This window comes from Onychomys torridus, chromosome 22 (genome assembly GCF_903995425.1).
Source record: "Onychomys torridus chromosome 22, mOncTor1.1, whole genome shotgun sequence".
NCBI lineage: Eukaryota > Metazoa > Chordata > Mammalia > Rodentia > Cricetidae > Onychomys > Onychomys torridus.
In genome coordinates, this window is record NC_050464.1 from 15,058,217 (window position 1) to 15,083,488 (window position 25,272).

The following is a 25,272-nucleotide window of genomic DNA, read 5'->3' on the forward strand; positions in this document are numbered from 1 at the left end:
TTGCCGGACTAGTTGAGTGACAAAGTCTGATGGGAGAATGACCCTTTCTCCTGAGGTCTTGAACCATCCTTTTTCATTGTAAGGATTTGTACATGTGTGGATTCTCTGAAGCTCTTGGTCAGGTAAGTTGGGACTTCCAGCAGCATGGGTGTTATCATCTTTGGCTGTGTGACCAACAGGATGGTCATCTTCTGGAAACCAGTATCCTTTGCTGCCATATCTGCCTGGTTGTTTTTCTTTGAGATGAGGTCCTCTCCTTCCTGGTGTCCTAGACAGTGCATAACAGCTGTTTCTCTGGGCAGCCATGTGGTCCACAGGAGATCTAAAATCTCCCATTTATTTTTAATAGTCTTTCCTTCTGCAGTTAATAACCAACTTTCCCTCTAGATGGCGCCATGGACACGTACTGTGAAAAATGTGTGTTGGCTGTTGGTGTAGAGATTAAGTCTCTTATCCTTCCCCAGCTGCAGTGCCTTAGTCAGAGCTATCAGTGCCCCCCTCTGAACTGATGTCCCAGGAGGCAGGACCTCTGCCCATATGACTGTCCTCAGTGATGACTGCTGCCCCTGCATACCTGGTACCATCCTTGATGAAACTACTGCCATCATTAGACCATGTCCCCTCAGCCCTCATCAGAGGGATGTCCTTGAAGTCTGGTCTGATCCCGTGGAGATAGATGACTCAGGATGTGTACATAGTTGTGGAGAGGTTGGTCCAGGTCCATATCTAGACGCAGGATGGCGTGATTGAAGGCACTGTTGCTGGTGGACTGGATTCTGGGTGGGTTTAAGAGCAGAGCTTGATAATGGGTCAGCCGAGTGTTAGTTAGCCATCGTCTATCAGGAGGGTGTTTAAGAACCCCATCAAAGCATGGGGGGGTTGTCACTTTCAGGTTTTGTCTCAAGGTTAGTTTGTCTGAGTCTTTAACTAGCAGGGCTCTTGCTGCTGTTCTGTGGAGGCAAGGGGGGCATCCAGTGACCACTGGGTCTGGGATTCTTGACAAGTAGGACACCAGCCTCTTCCTTGGGCCAAGGGCTTGCATCAGTTACCCTCTTGGCAACTTCCTTTTTCTCATCCACATATAGGTGGAAGAACTGGTGACATCTGGTAATGCTAGGAGGGGGCGCTTCATAGAGCCGCCTTGATTTCATCAAAGGCTTTTTCCACCTGTGGAGTCCAGTCGAGGGCAGCCTTCCCTCCCCTCACGGCCCTATATAGGGGCCATGTCCACTCGGCAAGTCCTTGGATCCAGAGTCTACAGAAACCAGCAGACCCCAGGAATTCTCTCATCTCTCAATGGTTGCTGGGCATGGGGATCCTCAGGATGATGTCTTTTCTTGCTGTTGACAGCCATCTCTTCCCTCTCTCGAGTGTGTGTCCCAGGTAAGTTACCTCAGTCTGGCAGACTTTGCTGACACACAATACCTAGGGTCTTCCAGAGCTTTGAGCAGCTCCTTGGTGTCAGTGTTGCAGGTTTCCAAGGTGTCAGCCACAATTAGGAGATCATCCCTGTAGTGTAATAGGCTGATACTATGGTGGGTCTGTCAGCACTCACCCACGTCCCCGTGAAGGGCTTCATCAAAGATGGTGGGAGAGTTTTGAACCCCTGGGGTAGTTGTATCCAAGTCAGTGGTCCATTGAATCCATCGTCTGGGTCCATCCATTTGAAGGTGAACAGGGTTGACTGGCTGGGGCTGGTGGCAGGCTGAAGAAGGCATTGTTGAGATCTAACACAGTCCTTTCTGGGGAAAGGTACTAAGAAGTATGAAAAGGTTAGGTATTGTGGGTGATTGTCTTCAATCCCTTTGCTAGCCTTTCTGAGCTCTTCCAATGGTCAGTAGTCATTAGAGCTTGGCTTTTTAAGAAGCCTATTCTAGGCTGACTGGCAAGATATCCCGGTCTCTGATGTGAGGGGTAATCCCCAATTTGGTCTCTCTAGGCATTGGATATTATCTGATGCATGTTGGCATTGTATCAGCTTTCAGCTGTGGTAGTATGGGGGCCCTGTGTGTTGCCAGCCCAGATCCCTCAATCTCTACCCACGCCTGGGGGAACTTTGTTGAGCCATTTTTGTAGTAGGTCTTTACTGTATTTTTATTTGGGAAGGGGGCTGATAAACAACTTATATACATCCACAAGTGACATGGTGAGGCCTGGCAGTGCCTCCCCTTTCATCAGCCATTGATATTCCTGTCCAGTCGAAATGGATGTGGGCCTTCACCTTGATTAAGAAGTCTCTTCCCAATAGTGGGTATGGGCTTTCAGGGACGACCATGAAAGAGTGGGATGCCCAGCCCTTTCCTGTTTCTAATGATCTTTGGGTAGTGTAGGGAAAAGGAGCTGGCTAAAGAAATTCACCCTGACCCTGGACTTGTGAAGCCAAGCAATCACAGAGCAGGACAGCAGAATCCTGGCCCTAGGGCCCAGGACCAGGGAAAGAAACGCAGCCTGTGTTTGGGATCTGGGCCAGAGAAATGAACCAAGGAAACGTGCCCTGACTCTGAAACCAGTACCAAAGAAACACTCTTGGCCCCTAGAATCAGAGTCAGTGAATGAAATGTGCCCTGGTCTTAGAGGTACTGTCAAAAAGCCAAGAAAGGCCAGTGAGAGAAACACAGTTTAGCTCAGATCAGAGCCATCTCTGCCCCTGTCCAACTGACTTGTGAAACCAACCAATCACAGAGCAGGACAGCAGAATCCTGGCCCTAGGGCCCAGGACCAGGGAAAAAACCACAGCCTGTGTTTGGGACCTGAGCCAGAGAAATCAACACTTTATCCCCAAACCCAGAACCCAGGCAATATGCCCTGACTCTGAAACTCGTACCAAAATAATACTCTTGTCCCCTAGAATCAGAGTCAATGAAAGAAATGTGCCCTGGCCTAAGAGGTGTCAAAAAGCAAAGAAAGGCCAGTGAAAGAAACACAGTTTGGCTGTGAAATCAGGGCCATTTCTGTCCCTAGCCTACAAAACTGGCCAATTCCTGGGCAGAAAATAAACCAACCAATCACAGTTGACTCTGCCCCCTAGACATCTTATATAAACCACCCTGCCCAGTCAGTTGTGAGCTGTTCTCTCCACCCTGGTAGAAGCAGCTACTCTCCTGGACTTCTCCTTCCCAAATAAACCTCTTTTTCAAAAGAGTTTTGGGTGAAGACCTTCATTCACTGGTGCACAGAAGAACCTTGCTGGGATGTCCCATAGTGGACTGAGCAAGGGGGAACTGAACAGAAGAACCTTGCTGGGACGTCCCATAGTGGACTGAGCAAGAGAGAGCTGGTAACACTGAGCCGGAGATTGTGGCTCTCCAGGAGAAGAGCAGGATTGCTGTGTCTTGCAGGGAGACCATCCCCCATCACACCAGAAATATCCTGACTTTCCTGAAGAGTCAGGATACCCTTCCTTGATGAAGCAGTTCCAGGCCCGACTCTCCGAGAAGTCAGAAAAATTTCTTTTCCAAGATTGGGCTGTTTCTTTGCAGTCCCAGCCATCAGAGCTGTGCTAAACAGCTCCAGGTGTCCAGGACACCTTCAGGGCAGAGCTCTTGTTCTGAGTAGCTTGAGGTGTCTGGGATACCTCGCCCTCTAGGGCTGAACTGTCTCCTTGCAGTTTCAGCCATCAATTTATTAACATTTTGGTGCTAAAACCTGGGACACCAAACCCAGAGTTTTTGCAGTTTATTTACAGGTAGTCCACGAGTACGGTTCGTCTCTGTGCCCCTTGTGCCCAGGATTGCTTTTGGGACATTTGGGCCAAGGGCTGTTTGAGGATGGAGTGCTGTGCTCTGCACTTTCTACCAGAAAATCTATGGGTTTCCCCTCCACCTTTAGGGTTACCCAAGGCTAGGGGGCATGAAGTGGGGGCTCTGAGCCCCATCCCCTTCAATTGCTTATTTCTTCCAGTTCTAGTATTCTAGTGGCTCTGATTTGTTTTATTTTGTTTTGTTTTTTTTGTTTGTTTGTTTTTGTTTTTGTTTTTGTTTTTTTTTGAGACAGGGTTTCTCTGTGTAGCCCTGGCTGTCCTGGATCTCGCTTTGTAGACCAGGCTGGCCTTGAACTCACAGAGATCCTCCTGGCTCTGCCTCCCAAGTGCTGGGACTAAAGGCTTGCACCACTGCCTAGCTGTGGCTCTGATTTTGAGCACTACCATCCAGGGCATTTGTTTTCCAGTGACCCAATTTCTCACAGTAGGCACACTGGTCTCTTTGTAAGCTGGGCCTATTGCCTGGCCTTGTCTGTCGGTCCTTCCCTCCTTGTTTTGTGTTTCCAAAAGCCAATCTGCTTGCCTGTCTCTTTGCCTGATGCAGCCAAGAGGACCTTGGTGAGTCCTTGTGTCTACTTATCTAAAGCCTTTGTTAGCCCTCTGGTCTGTCTTTCTTCCAGGGTCTCTCTATTATTAAATAGTTTTTCTGCATCTGAAATGAGTTTAGCCAACCTCTTACCTTCAAAATCTTCTAGTCTTTGTAACTTACAGCCAATGTCCAGTGCTGACTGGTTGACAAAAGCCATACTCACTGTAGATCTATTCTCTGATAATTCAAGATCCAAGGGCGTATAAGTCTTATAAACTTCTATCAATCTCTCCAAGAAGGATCCTGGTGTTTCCTTGGTTGCCTGATGGACCTGACTTACTTTGGACAAATTTGTGGGCCACCTTACAGCAGCCCAGAAACCCCTTATTAGAGTGTGGTTGTAGACTTTTAAACTCTCCCTACCTTCCTCTGTGTTGAATTCCCAGTTGGATCCCAGCAGGGGAAAGCTAGCATTTATGAGATCTGCATTGGTAATTGGCCTGCTATCTGGGTCCAGAACCAATTTTCTGGCCTCTTCCAGAATCCATCCCCCCTCCTCAGTAACAGTCATCCCATGTCAGCCAGTGAATAAAAAGCACAGGTCAATGAGCCTTGCAGGCTTCTCAGAAAACTTAGGGTTCTGCGTCTTCTAATCATATAAGTTGCTAGTGGGGAAAGGCCAATGGACCAGCCGCTGCCTGCCATCGGCATCTGGTGGTTGCACAGCATGTAGTGGGAAAGCCATGGAGACAGCTTCTGCCAGTGGCTCCTCCCTCCAAGTCCTAGCAGGCCTGTGTGGAAGGCACCTTAATCCCTCCTCTTTCCCTACCATTGCCCCTCCAACCTCCCCCTGTGCCTCCACCCATCCTGCAACCCCTCCGTCCTGAGCTGACTTAGGGTAGGGAATTGGGGATGAGAAGAATTCTTTCTCCAGGTCACTTGGAGCCGGAAGGACAGGGTACAAGGGCACAGAAGGCTTGCCTCCTTTCTTTGGCTCCACCTTCTTTTCAGCAGCTACCACCATAACCGACTTCATGGGGGGAAGAAAGGGTTTCATCTCTTTAGGGAGCTGCTCTCTAAGGACCTGGCTGGTGGTTGCATAGAGGACATGATCATGGTTAACCGATCTGTGAGGGGAAACAGTCAACAAATGAGGAAACAAACAGAAACTAAGCTCCAGGGCAGCCGAGCCATAGCTCAAGTGGCAGAGGAGGTCCCCACACGTCCCACCAGCTCCACTCCACAGAATAGGGGTGTTGCATCTCATACACAACTGTGCTCTGCCACACCTGGCAGTAAAGAGCCACAGGGAAGCTGGCGCCCAAGGACCTTTGTGCTCCCAGACAAACACTCCACTGGGCACACAGTCCCATTGGCTCATGAGAAGCCAGGAATCTTCCCACACAGAAGTGCATATGTGAATAAAAATCCTGTTTTTCCACATGAATTCTGCCTCGGCACCTATGTCGTCCAGCCAAATGGACCTTCCCACCAATGGCTGGGGCTATTTCCATATCCCTGCAGCTATTACCACATCCCTCTATCTGATATCAAATACATACGTCACGGGACAGGGTTCACGGAAATCAGAAGTCTACACAGTGAATCAGCTCTTTTATGGTGGGAGAGCTCTCAAACTCATGATGCCTGGAAAGAGAGCTGCATTTGTATTTATAGTTCCACAGGAGTCTAGGCTGTGTGGATTAATTCATGGGGCAATACAAGAGCTACAAGATTCTGACTGTGGGGTTAGTCTTTCTGGTTTTGGTAAGTACTTCTCTTGCCTCTTGTTGGCTTCATTGCTGCTTCTCCCTATATTTGGATTGGTTAAATGCCTTAATGTTGGAGAGTGGACTGAGGGAAGCTCTCATTCTCCCTCTTTCCATCCCTGAGAAGTATATGGGGGCATCAACTGCAGGGGAGAACATCATTCTAAGAAGGGGTGTGAGCAGGTTGCATATTGGAGTCCATCAGGAAATCAAAATAAGCAAGTATGTGGACTTTTGCTGGGAAGAAATGAGCAAATGTTTGATTGCCCTACATAAGGCACCACCAGCAGACAAAAGAACAATTCTACCAAGTCTTGCTTGCAGAATAAGTGGGTTTATTGGGCTTATGTAAGGAGCATAAATTATCCTCAAAACAACCATATCAACAAATGGGCTCTCCAGACAACTAAAGCTACATAAATGGAGTTATCCCAGCTACTTGCCTTCACCTTCTCTATGCTCCAGCACCTCCAGACACCACAAGAGGATGGAGCAGAATTGCAGATAACTGGAAAAGGTTCGGGGTGGGGGGGCAGCTGAATTCCAGGTGAGGGTCTAATACCCTCCCAAACCCTCGTTCCACAAGCAAAAGTCTACAGACTGGGCCTTGTGGAGACGCTCTTGCCTGTCATGCTCTGATGAAGACAGTGATGGCTGTGTTCCACATCAGCAATTCAAGTTCTCAGATCTCTCAACGTTAGAAGATGGTGTTCTCTCTGTCCCAGTTTAAGAGAAAGAAGTCTTTTAGTGTCTGGTTCTGCTTTTAGCCTTGAGCAAAATAAAGTCAGGAAATAGAAAAAGTCTTGTGTACACACACACACACACATACACACACACACACATGCATTCACACATTCTCCTCTCTCTCTCTCTCTCTCTCTCTCTCTCTCTCTCTCTCTCTCTCTCGTCAACCCCACACTCACACACTCGAGGACTGGGGTGGGTAAAGAGACCAGTGAGAGTGAGAGGGTGATAGATAATAATAGAGGTGATTTTTTTGTTGTTGTTTTGGTTTTTTGAGACAGAGTTTCCCTGTGTAGCTTTGCACCTTTCCTAGAACTCACTAGGTAGCCCAGACTGGCCTCGAACTCACAGAGATATATCTGCCTGCTTCTGCCTCCCAAGTGCTGGGATTAAAGGCATGTGCCACCACCCCATGGGGGTGAATTTTATCAAAATGCATTGTATACATGTATGAAAACTGACACAGAAAATAAATAAATTTAATCCCTTCCTGAGGAAAAAGGGTTTAGGATGAGTCTGTGTTTCATCTTCAAAGTTGTGTACTAGGAAAAGCCAACACTGTTCAAGAGGAAGCTTGTCCTGTTTGTTCATAGGTCAAAACTGGAATTTTAACCCACAGGGCGATGTTGATATTTAAGCAGCAAGGCTTTTTTTTGGCCTGGAAATGTAGTTTCTCACCTTCCCTAGAAAAGGAATGATTTGAAATACAATTTGACAAATCAGACATTATTCTGAGATCAATGCAAGAGTGGAAGAGGTTAAGAAAAAGTAAATTCCTTCTTCACAAAGACATTGATTTCTGACTCCATTTCCACAGCACCTTTGTGCTGTGTGCCCTCCCGTCAACATTCACACATACCGAAAGGAGTTAGGCTGTAACATACATCAAATGTCCAAGGAGACCAAAGACATATACATACATGACTGTAACCCAGGAAATTCAGAGATGGTGGCTCACCACATGGAGTGCCAGCCTTTGGGAGGCAGAGAAAGGAGAATTATGAGTTGAAGACTGACCTATGGAACAAGCCAGGCCAATTACTGTGATCTGATCTGCCTCAAAAACAACCAAAGGGGGATGGAACAAACGTAACAGTAATTACTGGAGAGTGGCTCAGAAGGGCTTTCCTCTCCCGGGATCTACAGGCTGTTAATGTATGCTGTGGGAAGAGGGAGATTTCCCTCAGGTGGTGTAGCCTCTGGGAAGTTGCCTAGGCTCTTGTAATTCACCTTAATGAAACTGTCAGGGGCTTCTGTGTTATTTGAGTCAATTGAGAAAAGAGGTCACTCCAATGTGGATTTTATAAGCCTGTGTGGCAGCAGAAGGTCCAGCCTCTGATGGGCTGACTGTGTAGAAAGATTTTTTTTTTTTTTTGGTCAGGACCACTGTCAGCTCTGTCCCACCAGCCCACTCCCAAATAACCACACAGACATTTATTATTGATATAAGTGCTGGGCTAATACTTAGGCTTGTTAGTAACTAGCTCTTACAACTTAAATTAAACCATATTTCTCATCTACCCTCTGCCACATGGTGGTACCTTCTTTCATCATGGCATATTAATTTTCCCACTAAGCTAACCTCTATAATAATCCCTCACTATATTTATTAAAGATCCTCAATCATCAAAATCCTATTTAAACTAATGCTATTATTGTATAAAATTATTGCTTCACTTAAACAGTACAGCATAGGAGGAAATCATCTTCATAATCACAGATAAAAATGCCCAGTACAATGGGATATTTCCATGAGATAACCATACCACATTAAAGGCATGGGAATATCCTCACACCCATACACATTATGCCAGATGCCAGACAAAAATGTCAGGGGCAAACATGTAAAGACACAGTAGTAGCAAGACACATTCTGGAGCCAAAGCTCTCCAGAACCTGCCTCGCTGAGGTTCACCCATCAGAGCTTTGCTTCCTCATGGGCTGATCCTCTGAAGTCAATTGCCACCTGCTGCTCCTCTGACATGGCCACCAGTATGTCAACATTCTTCAAGGTACTTCTAGAAAACCACTACTCTGTTCTAATGTGTACCCCAGATATAGCTACTCTGCTTGATTCCTACGACAAAACAAGTTAGGACACACATACATTCACACACTCACACACATACACTCACTCTCACACACACATACAATTACTCTCACACACACATACACTCACTCTCACACCCACATACATTCACTCTCACACCTACATACACTCACTCTCACAAATTTACTATTGTTTTGTGCATGTGTGGGGGATGGTGCGGGATGTGGGGGAATGGTGTGTATGTATGAGATGATTGGTCTGTGGGGAATGATGTTGGGGAGCAGATAGTGTGGGAAGGATGGTGTGGTGGTATATGGGATAGTATATGTGGGGGTACCGTGTGGGGGGAATTTTGTGTGTGTGTGTGTGTGTGTGTGTGTGTGTGTGTGTGTGTGTGTTTGTAGGATGGTGTGGGGGGAGATGGATGGGGAAGTATGCTGTGGTGAGGGATAGTGTGTGTGAGGATGGTGTGTGGGGGATGGTGTATAGGGGATGTTATGTGGGGGATAGTGTGTGGGCAAAGGTGTGTGGGGATGATGGGGGGATGGTGTATTGGGAGATAGTGTGTGTGACGATGGTGTGTGTGGGATGATGTGGGATAGTAATGTTGGGGGAAAGGGGTGTTGTGATACAATCTTTGCACACTATAAATATGTATTGCTCTCATTGCTAATAAAAAGCTGATTGGCTGATGGCTAGGCAGGATTTTTCAGGGCAGAGAGAATGCTGGGAAGAAGAAGGGTGGAGTCAGAGGAGTAGATAGATGGATAAAAAGGAAGTAAGACACCCAGGAGTGGCAAAACCACAAGCCTCTGGGCAGCAAACAGTTAATATAAATGAGTTAATTTAAGTTGTAAGAGTTATAGTCAGTGATAAGCCGGAGCTATCCACCAATCAGTTATAATTATTAGTAAGTCTCTGACTGGTTATTTGGGAAGTGGCTGGCTGAACAGAGCAGATCAGGGACTCAATGTAAAAAACTCCACCTACAAGATGGTGTGTGAAGGGGATGGTGTATGTTAGGGGAATGATGGTGAGGAATGATGTTGGGTGGGGAGATGATGGTTTGTGGTGGGGGATGGTGTTGTGGGAGATGGTATATGAATTGTAGGGAGAACATACAGGAAGGACTTGGGAGGTAATTCTCTCCTTCCACCATGGATTATGGAACTCAGATCATCAGGTTTACACAGAAGACAGTTTGACCCACTGAGCCACCTTGCTGGCCCTATCTCATGTTTTTTGTTTGCTTGTTTTTGTTTGTGACAGTCTCCAGTTGCCCCTGGATTTTCATATCTATCCATACACAGCCTCGGGGACTAACATGACTAGATGGGGAGGGAATGGATAAACGATAAACACATGGACACACAGAAGAGCTGAGATCCAATCGATTGGGCTCTGATGGTGAAGCTGCGTCAGGGAGAGAGATCACCAAACTTATTACATACTGCTGAAAAAGGAGGCCGAGTTGTTGCACACAGCAGAGCAAGGGGGTGGGTTTATAGTATATTGCTCAACAAGGAAGCAGGTTTGGCTAATTTTGGTAGAGGCCGTGCCTGTAAAGGAGCAGTTTTCAGGCAGTAAACATCTCAGAGGACACACTATCGACATTTACACTCAGACCAGGAGGGAAGGCTTTGCATGGGAAAGGCTTTACCAAATACCCATGGGTCTGAGACACTGGGGTCCTTGACATGGCTGTGCCCATGTCAACAGCACACATCCACTCAGGACTTCATTCACATTCACCCAGGCCTTCCTCCACACCTCCACAAAGGCTGCCCTTTAGCCAAGAATGACCTGAAACTACTGATCTCCTGCCCAGGCCTGCCAGGTGCAGGGACAACAAACATGCTATATCTGTTCTTATATCATGCTTATAAATGTCATAATCAGCTTATAATTTACAAACACACATTCAAGGGGTTAGGATTTTGATCCTCAGTGTATGTAATGTACAGGTCAATTTGAGTAGCATTTATATACTGGTAGTATGTACTTTCCATATCCATGAACCTACTATTTAGGTAAACTCTCACACAATGCATTTCCTGACCCTCCTTAACCCCATTTTCTTAGTCCTACCTACCTTCAAGCCTTGTGATCTACCCGTGTACACAATGAGATTCTCTTGGTTCTCTCTCTCCACTGCCAGTTTAGATTTTTAAGTTCTTGGGTCGACAGAGTCTGTAAGCATCAGCGCTACTGTTCCCCAGCATGTCAGATAATGTCAACACTGGGATCAGCAAGATGGCTCAGCAGGTGTAAGGGGGCTAGTTACTGAACCTGATGGCCTGAATTTGATACCCCAGAAATGGTGGAAGGAGAGAAATGACCTTACAAATTGTCCTATGACCATGGCATGCAGGCCATAGTGTGCAAGTGCATGAGTGAGTTCACATGTTTACACACACACACACACACACACACACACACACACACACAGACACACACAGACACAGACACAGACAGACAGACAGACAGACACACACACACACACACACACACACACACACACAGAGTTTAAAAAGAAAAAAAAACCTGAGGCATTTTATAAGGGTCTGAGAATCACTGAAGGACAACCCCAGACGCAAATAATATGCAAATACAAAGTACATTTATTCTGCAGGAAAAGCCAGCAGGCAGAGGTCAATCATCCCCCCAAAATGGTGATGATGACCCTGGACAATGGCACCTAGGCCCTCTTACAGGAGACTTTGGGAATTCTAATATATCTGTTCTAATTGGGCAATCGGGAAGCAGTTACATGGTGTGCATGTTGATTGGACAGGGCTAGATGGGGGATATTAAAGCTCCACCCATGGTGGACTTTTTAGTCCTGTATGGTCAGTAACAGCCATATCCTGTAACTTTTGGGTCTTTCTGCCTCATAAAACTTTTTTGCTGATTAGTCAAACTTGGCTGGAAGATTTCCTGGACTCTGACCTAGGTCAATATTTACAATGGAATAGTTCCTGTGTCTAAGATGGAAACACACTCTGGCCATTTCAATTTGAAGCTAGAGAAATTGTTCAGTGGTTAAGAGCACTGGCTGTTCTTACAGATTTCTGGGTCTGGTTTGCACCCTCCCACATGACAGCTTATAACCACTTGTAACTCTGTTTGCAGGTGATCCAAAGTTCTCTTCTGCTCTCCTTCGGTACCAGGCACGGACACGGAACACATATATACATGCAAGCAAAACATCCTACGCATAAATATTAAAAAAGAACCACAGTAATGTAGCTGAAGTTTTCTCTGGTCCTGCCTAGCCACACAGACCATGCAGCCGCTTATAAAATAATCACTCAAAAGCTTATATGAATTAAAACTGTTTGGCCATTAGCTCAGGGCTTCCACTGAGTAGCTCTTACATTTAAACTCAAGCCATTTCTGTTAATCTATATGCCATCATGTGTTCTGTGGCTTTACCTGTGTGCTATTACATGCTGCTCCCTGGACAGCAGACTTGTGCCTACTGACTTAGCCTTCCTATCCCCAGAATTCTCTTTGTCTGTTTATCCCGCCTATACTTTCTACCCAGCTACTGGCCAATCAGTTTTTTATTTATCAACCAATTAGAGCAACACATTCACAGCATACAGAACATCCCAAAGCACCTCCCCTTTTCTATCAAATCAAAAAGGAAGGGTTTAACCTTAATATAGTAAAATTACATACAACAAAACAGTTATCAAGCAAAATTTTGAGTTATAATATTTAGTCTATTTGTATTTGGCAAATTTAAAAAGATATTCTATCTATCCTATATTAGGGAATCTGAAGTTTTTATATCTAATTTATCCTTTATCATAACCAAGGAAAATTATAACTACTAGTCTTCAACTACATCAAAGACCTCAGAAGGATACAATCTTACCTAAGTAGACAGGAAGAGCATTGTAGGCAACTTCCAAAAATCTAGAATGACAGAGACAGCTGGCTACCTGGACAGTCACCCAAAGTTCTCCTGTAATGTTAGGGGATTCATCGTCAGCCCACAGGCCTAGAGTCTCTCAGTCACTTTTCTCTGTGTCCTGTAGAATGTCTGGCAATTTCCTCTAAAAAACAGGAACCTGAAGGACCATCTCACCTTGCAAAATTCAATGGTCACCTTCCTATGGGTCCTGAATGTCCAGTCAATACAACATTTTATCAGCATTCCAGGCAAGAGCAGCCTCTTGCACAAATGGCTATTATTGTCAAGAAGATAAACTCCATATGTAGCGTCTTCAATGCCCATCTTTCTCTCTGTAGTAAATGGTGCTGCCAGGAGCAGACATGTCTCATTGTCCAGAAAGTCTAATTTAAAACATTTTAAATGCCATATTCTGTAGGTCTTTGAAGTGTTTGAAGATAACCTATGCAATTGAATTATATCTATGTATACCTAGAAAATGTAACATCACTATAAGTTTGACTATCATAGAAGACTAATTATTAATCTGCCTTTTTAATTATCCACTGGAATCTAAATGAGTTATATAAACATAATACCTTAACAAGAGTAGAAATATACATACAGAATAACAAAATTAACTTTAAATTTGTATCAATAAACTAAAACTTATACCAATGTAAAACATTTTAAAATAAGTTGCTCTTTAAAAGTAAGTTCAACAATCCATCCTTTTATCCTATCAGATCTATATCCTATATCTCCATATCATATCCCCCTTTCTTCTTTTAGAAAGATATTGAATATGACCAATAATGGTCGTCGGTTTGTGCCCCATGTAGGGTGAATGTGTAGTTGAAGTTTTCTCTGGTCCTGTCCAGCCACACAGACCCTGCAGCCACTTATAAAATTATCCCTCATAGGCTTCTATTAATTAAAACTGTTTGGACATTAGCTCAGGCCTACCACTGACTAGCTCTTACATTTAAACTCAGCCCATTTCTGTTAATCTATATGTCATCACATGTTCCATGGTTTGCCTGTGTGCCATTCCATGCTGCTCTTTGGATGGAAAACTTGCATCTACTGACTCAGCCTTCCTCTCCCCAGAATTCTCCTTGTCTGTTTATCCCATCTATATTTCCTGCTTGGCTACTGGTCAATCAGGTTTTATTTATCAACCAATCAGAGCAACACCTTCACAGCATACAGAATGTCATCCCACAGCACAGTAAGAACCCCAAATTTTTGGTAATATATGGCCACTCCAGTGGGACTCCCCAGATAGTCTATTAACAGTATCATCCCATCCTGAGTTGTTTGTTTCAAAGAAAGGTCATGGTGACTCAAATGCCAGGCTTATGAATGACAGATAGAATGACACAAGCAGGTAGGACTCCTAGGTGATACTTGTCCAAATGGAATACCTCCTTACAGGAAGAAAATCCAGCACATACAACACACTGGCACATTCCTCTTTCTTTACCCACAGGTGTTCTGTCTCATGATGTCTTGGTCTGAGACCATCAACCATTGGCTCCTACAACATCATCGTGCCTCTAAATATGCCTCTGAGCCCAATGACTGGGACTCTATCTCTCAAGAACTCACCAACCTGACAAGCCTTCCTTATTGGCCTCCAACTGGTGGAGACAGGGATGACTTTTTGGCTTCTACCAGCCCCAAAACCTCCACTTACAGATTGAAGGGTCCTGTGCAGGCCAACTATGCTCTGGGAAGTAACCTAGAGGCCATCCTTGTGGCTAGGGATCACCAAGGTAGGCCCAAGACTCATGGTGGAGATCTGTTTCGGGCAAAGCTTCTGGGCCAGGAATTGAAAGCAGGAGTCCCAGGGGAGGTGAAGGATCTGGAGAATGGCACATACCTCTTGTCCTTCCCTCTGCTGTGGGCTGGATGGGCTCAGGTGCAAGTGAGGCTGATCCACTCCAGTGAGGCAGTTGGGGTCCTGCAGAGAATCTGGAGAGAAAAACGGGCCACCGTTGACTTTAGAGGACATTTCCGAGGCAGGAACGGCACTCAAGAGACTGTTATCTGCAACGTGGACCCCCAGTCAACTGGAGCCAAAGGGCCCACCTGCCAGTACAGGGATGTGGTTTCTGGGGAGGACTGGTTCTGTGCTCAACCCTCCACTTTACCCTGCAATGCTTTAGTCGGCCACTCGAGTGGAAGTTACCTGAACGTGACCACACCACATGATGAAGACCTGCTGGCCAGGTAAGAAATCTAGAATAGTGCATGTGTCCCAGTCCTAACCATAGCTATGTGGATATCAGAAGACAACTTGAGGAAATCAGTTCACTCCTTCCACCATGTGGGACCAGGTATCAAACTCAGTTTGTCAGGTTTGGCAGAGAGCACTTTTACATGCTGAACCATCCCACTGACATCATTACTTAGAAATTCCTGCCACTCAGAACTCTTGTGTTCCTTGTATGGTTGAGGGTGACCGTGTAATGGAGGCAGAAAACTCAAGAGTTTAAGGAAATCCTTGGTTGCATAGTGAATACAAGTCCAGCCTGGAATGCATGAATTACTTTGTGCATCAAAAAGGGGATCAGGGCTGGGATTGAGATGGGGGGGGGGTATTGTTGCATTCCCTACTGATTGTTTGAGTAACAACAATAACAAAATTTAATGTTCTTTCTAAACTCTAGTGCCAGGAAAATTATAATTCCTCACTTCCTATGGTGCTCCATTTATTACAAAGGAGAACTACGTGGCCCCTTGGTTACCTTGACTATTACTGAACTGATAAGATTGTTCTCTTCTGCGTGTATTTCTCCTATTACAATTGCCCTGTCAGTGCCCACTATATTGTAGTGACCTGGGATTAGGCAGAGGAGAGAGATAACCAGTTAATCATAGTATGCTCTTGAAAATCAAATTTTCCCCTGGTCAACCTCCCCAAAGTTCACACTCAGTGTTTCTTCAGGAATGTGACTGACCAGCCCCTCCCTTCAGGCATATCTCCAATCCTGGTGAAACCAGCAGCCGCTGGGACCATGAGGAAAGTGGGTGAGTGAGGTGTAATATAGAGATGGTGGTAGGGATGGTCATCAGATGAGGTGGATTGGGGGGGTTGATTTGGTGTGTGTGTGTGTGTGTGTGTGTGTGTGTGTGTGTGTGTGGTGTATGGGTGTGTGAATAGTGTATCTGTGTGTGTGTGTGTGTGTGTGTGTGTAAGTATGTATGTATGTATGTCTGTATGTGTTGTATAGGTGTGGGTTCACTCTCCTGTGAAGAAGTATATGAGCCCAGGCAGAGATCAGAATGTTCTCCACAATTGTTCTCTATCATATTTTATTTCATTTAAGTTGTATTATGATTTTTTTCTGTAGGAAAGTTGGTTTCAGTTGGCAGTGATTTGTTAACTGATAATGATTAGAGAGAAAAATTGGGGTCCTCCCAGCCCAAGGGTGACTGGGTGGGTGGTGGACCGAGGTCAAGCAGGAGGGAGCTATTTCAGGTTGAACAGTCAGTCATGTGGATCTTTTTGGTAGCTCACCCTGCATCTTGACTCTGTGTCCTTTTGGCTCCTTCAACCTTTCCTGGTGTGTTGTGGAGACAGCAGAGCCTAAGCACTGAATGCAGAAAATGAATCAGTACACAGCTTTGATCTGTGTGGGCTCATTATCATCTCCTCTTCACACTGCTTCCAATCCTTAGTTTTGAGTGGGTTTTTTTGTTCAATTGAACTTTTTGTTGTTTTAGATAGGTTCCCACCGTGCAGCCCTAGCTCAGCTGGGACATGGTGTGTGTAGCACGTAGGCCTTGAACTCACAGACATCCACCCTCTTCTGCCTTTTAAGTGCCAGTATTAAAGGTGCTTTCCCACACCTGGTGCTTTTCTTTTGAAACAGAGTCTTAGTTAACACAGGTAGGCCTTTAACCTGCTATGTAGCCAGAGATTAACTTCAACATTTTTTAATTGAAAACAGCATTTTTTACATTGTGTGTAGCCAAAAGTTTTCTCCAGTCCCATCTGGCCACATATTCCCGCAGCTGCTTCTAAAATAATCATGCAGAGGCTTAATATTATTTGCAAACTGCATGGCCTATGCGGTCCTCTTGCTAGCTAGCTCTTATATCTTAAATTAACCTAAATCTATCCATCTATATTTCAACACATGTTCCATGGCTTTACCTGCATCCCATTACATGTTGTTCCCAGGATTGGCAGTCTGGTGTCTCCTCTGCCGTTCTTCTTCCGGTCTCTCTCTTGGATTTCCTGCCTGGCTATAACCTGACTCACCATAGAGCAGCTTCTTTATTAACCAATCATAGCAACACATATTTACAGCGTATAGAAAGACATCCCACAACAATGCGTGTGCGTGTGTGTGTGTGTGTGTGTGTGTGTGTGTGTGTGTGTGTGTGTGTGTGTAGCCATGCATGGCACCACAAAGGTGTGGAGGTCAGAGGGAAACTTGCAGAAATGGGTTTTCTCTTTCCGCCATGTGGGTCCCTTCATCAAACGCAGGCCATCAAGTTTGGAGATGGAGATATCTTGATGGCCTTTAAAAATTACTTACCTGTTTATGATTATTATACATGTGTATATGTGATGTGGATGTGGGTGCACATGTGCCATGATGAGTGTGTGTGTGAGTGTGGGAGCCCATTTTTAGGTTTCCAGGGGGCTCTACCTAGCAGGTCTGCATAGAGAGGATGATTGGACCACGGGCCCGAGAGCAGGTGTCTGAGTTGGTGTGCTCTTGCCTGTGCTGGGGGAGGTCTTGTGCTCCACCCCTTGGCATCCCTTTAAATACCCTAGGGCAGAGACAGTTGAGGCCCAATGGATTGGAATCCAGGCCCTTTTGAGGCTCTCCTCTGTCTTCTATCTGTTTCTCCCCCTCCATCCTTCTAACTAATATTTCCTGCTGCTCCCAATCAAGAATACTCTGGGGAAATGAAGGGGTGAGGTCAGAGGAAAACTCTGTGGAGTCAGTTCCCATCTTCCACCTTTATGTGGGTCCTGGGGAATAAAACTCAAATCTCCAGGCTTGCACACCAAATGCCTTTACCCACTGAGCCACCTTGTGGGCACACCCTCAAATTTCTGATCCATTTGCCTCCACCTCCTGAGTTATAGGCCAGAAGCTGAAAGAACTGGTTTATTCACTGATGAGACTTGAACCCAGAGCACCAAACATACTAGGTAAGCATCCTAAAACTCAGCTACACCTACAGTCATTTATGTTCTTTTTGTTTGTTAGTTCATTTTGAGACAGTGTCTCACTACATAGCCTTGGCTGGTCTGCAACTTGCGATGTAGACCGGGCTGGCCTTGACTTCATAGACACCTGCCTCTGCCTCCCCAAGACATGGGTTACCATGCCTGGCCCATCATCCTTGTTCTTGATCACAGTACATCACCTAGCATTCTAAGATCTCAGTGTTCCCATCCATAAGTAGAGATGTAAACAGGGCTATATCATGAGTGTGGAGATGCACCCCTGGGGTCCCAGCACTCTAGAGGTCAAGGCAGGAGGATTAGGAAGTCAAGGCCATTCTTGGCTCATAGGAAGTTAAAGGCAATCATGAGCTACATAAGACTGTTTCAAACATTCATGTGTGCACTTGAGTGCACACACACACACACACACACACACACACACACACACACACACCATAACAGAATGTCACAGGGTTTGTAAGAGTGTGTTGATAGGCTACATATAAAGTATGTAGAAGAATGCCTGCCTGCATCACTGAAATGGTTCAGTGTGCCAAGGGGCTTGCTGCCATGGCTGATGACCTGAGTTCAGACCCTGTAACATACACAGTGAAAGGAAAGGACTGACAGCTGCCCTCTCTCTGCCACATGTGTACTGTGGCATTCACACACCTGCACACAAATAAACAAATGTAAAAAATTAATTCACAAAAAAGTATAAAGAATGCCTGATATTTTAAAAATGTTCATTTGTTTGTTTGTTTGTTTAATCTGTTCTGCTTTTCTCTGTCCTGTAGCCCTGCCCTCAAGGCCCCCATGTCGCCCTGGCCACCTGTCTCCAAAACCCTCTGGCTTCTACCACCAAGACAGATGGCATTCCATGTTCTGTTCTAGCCGCTCTTTCCCCACTGTGGACAGCATCCTGAACTGCCTGGCTGGCCGTGTCGTCTACATGATGGGGGATTCCACACTTCGGCAGTGGTGGGAGTATCTGCGAGACACAGTGCCCTGTGAGTGACTGTGAGGGGAAGGGGTAGGACAGTATGACTCATGATGGAAAACCCAGATAGCACTTGTATTGAAGGAGATTCCCATGCTCAGTAGAAAGGTATGGCAGGATGCTGTGCCTTCCTGAAAAGCAGGTGAGTGAAGGAGTGAGGGGTTTTCTTTGTTCTATGAGACAGGGTCTTACTATGTAGTCCTGGTTGACCCGGAACTCACTATGGTTATCAGGCTGGCTTCAAGCTCACAAAATCCACCTGCCTGAGCTTCCTGAGTGCTAGAATTAAAGGCATACACCACTAATCCAAGCTAGGAGTGTGAGTGTGTGTGTGTGTGTGAGTGTGTGTGTGTCTGTGTGTGTGTAATAACTGTGTGTAAACCTGTGCACGTGTCATGGAACGTGTGTAGAGACTTTCAGAAGTTAACAAATTATCCGCAGATGCCTGCCCTGAGGAGATTTCTAGAGTCCGGAGCAGAAGCTACAAGCATCTAGGATATTGATCAGAAGGATATCGAATGAATCTAAGCACGCTGAGTTCTTCAGTCCATTGCGTTATTCTTCTAAATCAATTTTGTCTACACAGCTTCTTTTCTGTTCTCATCTTTAGCTCCTCTCTGTCCCCTCTGCTGTTCTCTCATTGTTCTCCTTAGTTCTTTCCACCTCCCCCTCTTTGGTCCCACAAGCAGAGATATATATATGTATGTACGTATGTATATGTATATGTGTATATATATGTATGTATGTATATGTATATATGTATGTATATGTATATATATGCATATGTATATATGTATGTGTGTGTATGTATATGTATATATGTGTATATGTGTATATATATGTATGTATGTATGTATATGTATATATATGTATATGTGTGTATATATATGTATGTATGTATATGTATATATGTATGTATATGTATATATGTGTATGTATATGTATGTGTGTGTATGTATATGTATATATATGTATATGTGTATATATATGTATGTATGTATGTATATGTATATATATATGTGTGTGTGTATATGTGTGTGTGTATATATATCTCTATATATCTATATCTATCTATCTATCTATATATATATCTCCATTCATTCACAACTTGTTCATATAAACTGCCAAGTAAACTCTCAGGGACAAGTGTTCTGATAAGAGTCCCACTTGGCAAAGACTGGTGAGCTGAATTGGTGGCTGCCCACAGCTGGAGGTTGTAAGAACTTCTGGCTGTCTCTTAAAGGGACAGCTACAAGGGTTACAAGGGAAGAAACTAAACCTTGAGTGATTTGAGGAAAAGGCAAAGAATACGTGCACTATTTTATGTGATTAGTAATATCCAGACATGGTTAGACAGTCAACAGCTTTTTCTGTTAGTCACCTGAATCTCAGGACCTATACACATGATTAGTCTACTGAGCCTAAAATCTAGCATTAAAAATTGGTGTAGAAATAAATACAAAATGTTAACTTTTTTTTAATCACAGTGGGGAAGGTGCCATTGAAGGAAGCTTAGGGCAACATAGGTGCTGTTGATCTCTTGAAGGACTAAGATATACCAAGGCCAGACACCTGTACTATCACTTCTGGTTCACGTTAATTCTTCTGAACAGTTTCTATCCAATGAGTTAGGCACCTGCAATTCCACTCTGTGAAAGTTCTATGAGGACACTTTGTTCGGCCAATTTTGCCTTGTCAGTGGATAAGGGTAAAGAACAAGATCTGAGACGTCTACAGTCCACATGGAACAATAGACCGTATTATGAAGCATATTTTAGTATGTTTCTATTCATATAAATTGTAGAGTTAAATAAGAAACCATCTTCTTGATTATCCACAATTATGTGTGCCCATAACATTGAGATGCAGTCATGACATTGCATGTACACATACATGGAGATGCATGGTAAATGGAGAGAATCGTAGCTGTTATCACACAAGAAGTTTACAACAAGAAACGACCAATTCATTCAAAAGGCAGTCATTCCATAACACCTTGTATGATAGTTTCCTCTAACAGAACCCTTGGTTCTGATTGGTTGACCTTCTGAACACTAGTTGTCACCTACTGTATACTCCCATGGTCTTTTGCTACCAGCAGCTCTCAATAAGAAGTCAGCTCTTCCTTCCAGGAATGGAGCCCAGCTGGTCAGGCTTGCACAGCAGGAATTTTACCTAAGGAGTCATCTCACTGGCCCTAGCCACACAAGGCAAGCATTCTATGCGCTGAGCCACATCTCCTGCCATCATTGTGATCATGGTAAAATCCTGAACATTCTAGGATCTCAGTGTCCCATCTGTAAATGGGGATGTAAATACTTCTTCAGCCTGAGTGTGGAAGTGCACACGTGTAGTCCTACCACTCTAGAGATGGAGGCAGGAAGGCCACTCTCAGCTACAAAGAAGGTTAGAATCTAGCACGAGCTACAGAAGACTATATCTTAAATATTTGTATGCTTGTGCATGTGTGCGCGCGCACGCGCGCACACACACACACACACACACACACACACACACGTGCGTGCACTTCCTAGCAAAGCATTTTTTAAATTTTATTTTTATTTTTTTATTATATTTGTGTTTTAATTTTACATATCAGCCATGGGTTCCTCTGTCCTTCCCCTCCCTCCCCTGCCCCCTCCTTCCCTCCAGTCCCTCCCCTCCATTCCCATCTCCTCCAGGGTCAAGATTCCCCTGGGGATTCATTTCAACGTGGTAGATTCAGTACAGGCAGGTCCAGTCCCCTCTTTCCAGGCTGAGCAAAGTGTCTCTGTGTAAGCCCAAAGTTCCAAACAGCCAGCTCATGCACTAAGGACAGGTCTGGGTCCCACTGCCTGGGTGCCCTTTCTGTTCTTGATCCAGCTGGGATCTCCTGCTCCCCTAAACTCTCTTTCCCTCGAACCTTGCCCTTCATTACTCCCACCGTCGTCCAGGTTGTTCACGTAGATCTCATCCATTTCTCTGTCATTGGGTGATCCCCGTGTCTTTCTTAGGCTCCTATTTTTTAGGTAGCCTCCCTGGAGTTGTGTAGCAGTCTAGTCATCTTGTTTTACATCTAGTATCCTACTATGAGTGATACTACCATGTTTGTCTTTCTGAGTCTGGGTTACCTCACTCAGGATGATTTTTTCTAGATCCATCCATTTGCCTGCAAACCTCATGATGTCATTGTTTTTCTCTGCTGAGTAGTGCTCCATTGTGTATATGTACCATATTTTCTTTATCCATTCTTCAGTTGAAGGGCATCTAGGTTGTTTCCAGGTTCTGGCTATTACAAACAATGCTGATATGAACATAGCTGAGCAATGCCCTTGTGGTATGATTGAGCATTCCTTGTGTATATTCCCAAGAGTGCTATAGCTGGGTCTTGGGGGAGATGGATTCCCAATTTTCTAAGGACGCGCCATATTGATTTCCAAAGTGACTGTACAAACTTGCACTCCCACCAGCAGTGGAGGAGAGTTCCCCTTGCCCTACATCCTCTCCAGCATAAGCTGTCTTCTGTGTTTTTGATCTTAGCCATTCTGACAGGTGTAAGCTGGTATCTCAGAATTGTTTTGATTTGCATTTCCTGGATAATTAGAGAGGTTGAACAATTCCTTAAATGTCTTTCAGCCATTTGAGCTTCCTCTGTGGAGAATTCTCTGTTTAGGTCTATAGCCCATTTCTTAATTGGACTGTTGGGCATTTTGATGTCTAATTTCTTAAGTTCTTTAATATTTTTTAATATTTATTTATTTATTTATTTATTTATTTATTTATTTATTTATTATGATCACAGAAGAGGGGGCCAGATCTCATTACAGATTGAACTCAGGATCTTTGGAAGAGCAGTCGATGTTCTTAACCTCTGAGCCATCTCTCCAGCCCTTGAGTCCTTTATATATTCTGCACATCAGCCCTCTGTCAGATGTGGGGTTGGTGAAGACCTTTTCCCATTCTGTAGGCTGTCGCTTTGTCTTGTTGACCGTGTCCTTTAGCAAAGCATTTTTATTTTTGAGACAAGGTCTCTCATTGGCCTAGAACATTCCAAATGGCTAGGCTGGCTGTCCATCAAGCCCCTAAAATCCTATCTGTATCTTGCCAGCTCTAGAATTACAGCTGCAAGACACCATGTCTGATTCTTTAAAAATGAGGGTTCTGGGGCTCAAACTCGGGTCTTTGTACTTGCATAGCCAGTTTCTACCACTGAGCAACACTCCAGTGTGTCACTAGGGGTTATAGGCAAGTCCTCTACCACTGAGTCACCCTTCCTCCAGCCCCTCCAGGCGGGAGCTCTCCCCCTGAGCCATGCCCCTACCATACCCAAGTGATGGAGCACTTGCCTTGATGGCTCAGTGAAGGGCTAGGGGAGTGTATCCCAGCAGTAGAGGACTTGTCTGGCACCTGGGAGGCCCGAGGTTCTATCTCCAGCCCTACAAAAGAAAAGAAGGAAGAAGTGACATGAGCATGTGTATAAGGATGATTAAAAATGTTCATATATAGTGGGTGGAGAGGTGGCTCAGTGGTTAAGAGCACTGGCTGCTCTTCCAGAGGACCTGGGTTCAACCACCAGTATTTACATAGCAGCCCACCCTAGTCTGTAAATCACTCCAGGGCTTCTAACACCTCGTCTATATAGGGAGTTTCAGGCCAGTCAGGACAACTTAATGAGATCTTGTGTCAGAAAAAGAGGAAGAAGAGAAATGAGGAGGAGAAGAAGGAGGAGGAGGAGGAGGAGGAGGAGGAGAAGAAGAAGAAGAAGAAGAAGAAGAAGAAGAAGAAGAAAAAGAAGAAGAGGAGGAAGAGGAGGAGAAAAAGAAGAGAAGCAGAGGAAGAGGAGGAAGAATAAGAATCTTTATTTGTACAAGAAGATGATTCACAATCCTATGTTAATTATTAAAAATTTACTACAGTTATGTGTGTGTGTGTGTGTGTGTGTGTGTGTGTGTGTGTGTGTGTGTGTACAATCATGCACTATAGGTTTGTGTGTGGACAGTCATGTACTATAGTGTATGATGTTAGGAGATCAGAGAGCAATATGTAAGAGCTGATTCTCTCTCTATGAATCTTAGAGGTTCAAACTCAAGTGGTCAGGGCTGGTGGCAAGTGCTTTTACTGGCTGAGCCATCTTGCTGATTCCCTATGTTAATACTTTCTTTCTCCACCTTCAACAGCCCTGAAGCCAGTTGATCTACATGTCACATATCAGGCAGGTCCCCTGATGGTGGTGGACACCTCTCGGGGGACAGTGTTACACTGGAGGGCCCATGGCTGGCCCCTGCTCTCTCCCCGCACCCCAGTGGCCTCCCTACACTCTGTGGCCAGAGAACTGCATGGCCTGGCTGGGGGACCCCTACACGGTGGTGGTACTGGGTGTGGGAGCCCAGTTTACCACTTTCCATCCATCTATCTTTGCTCGAAGACTGGCAGGGATTCGGGCAGCTGTGAAATCCCTGCTGGACCGGGAACCCAGTACTCTGGTGGTTATCAAACTGGCCAATACTGGCTACAAATCTGTGTATGGCAGTGACTGGCTCATACTCCAGGTGAACAGGTTCCTCCGAGCTGCCTTTGTGGGTCTCCAAGTGGCCTTTGTGGATGCCTGGGAAATGACCTCCAGCTTGGATTTGCCAGACAACATCCACCCAAAGAAGCTCATTGTCCGCAATGAAGTGGAATTATTTCTGTCCTTTGTCTGTCCCACCTGAGTGCTCCTGAAGGGACCTGAGGCTGTTTGGATGGAGAACCTGAGTATGGCCAACTAAAGGATGAACAGCAAATGATGGAAAGCTGAAGCTACCCCTGGCTTATCCACTATAGCACCTGGGTCACCATTTTATACATGGCCCTATGCACCACATGGATAAATCTATTTTTATAAAAATGAGATCATATTTACATAGTGCTTTCTTTTTGAAGGCAAGAAGTTTTATGTGGTGGACCTGGAGTTAGGCTGTTGGCTAGAGGGGTCACTGATCCTTTTGTCTCTGTGAACCTGTGTTACTGTGCCTGTCTAAAACACCAGACGGTCTAATAAAGAACTGGCCAATAGCAAGGCAGAAGGAAGGATAGATGGGGCTGGCAGAAAGAGTTTAAACAGAAGGAGAAATTTGGGAAGAGAGATTGGAGATCTAAGCTCCAGGAAACAGATAAGGAGAAGGACTCCCTAAAAGCTGAGAGAAAATAAACAGCTTGCTTCCCAGGAGATAATTAAAATGGAAAAAGCTTATGAGATTGAGTTGTGTTTAAGATTTCAGAGAAACATTGATAACATTAAAAATGCTCATAGAAAACTTAATAAACATCTTTTGAAAAATTAAGGAGGAGGAAAATTGTCAGA

The 25,272-nt window shown here is 44.9% G+C and overlaps 1 protein-coding gene across 1 annotated transcript; it reads left to right on the top strand.

The window, feature by feature from the left end:
- Nucleotides 1–5,999: 5,999 nt before the first annotated feature.
- Nucleotides 6,000–24,640, top strand: LOC118572753 (NXPE family member 3-like). The gene is given in 6 exon segments (XM_036172581.1): nucleotides 6,000–6,056; nucleotides 14,246–14,988; nucleotides 15,707–15,789; nucleotides 18,748–18,960; nucleotides 24,107–24,282; nucleotides 24,284–24,640. Coding segments are annotated over 6 exon segments (1,629 nt in total).
- The last annotated feature ends 632 nt before the right edge of the window (nucleotides 24,641–25,272 follow it).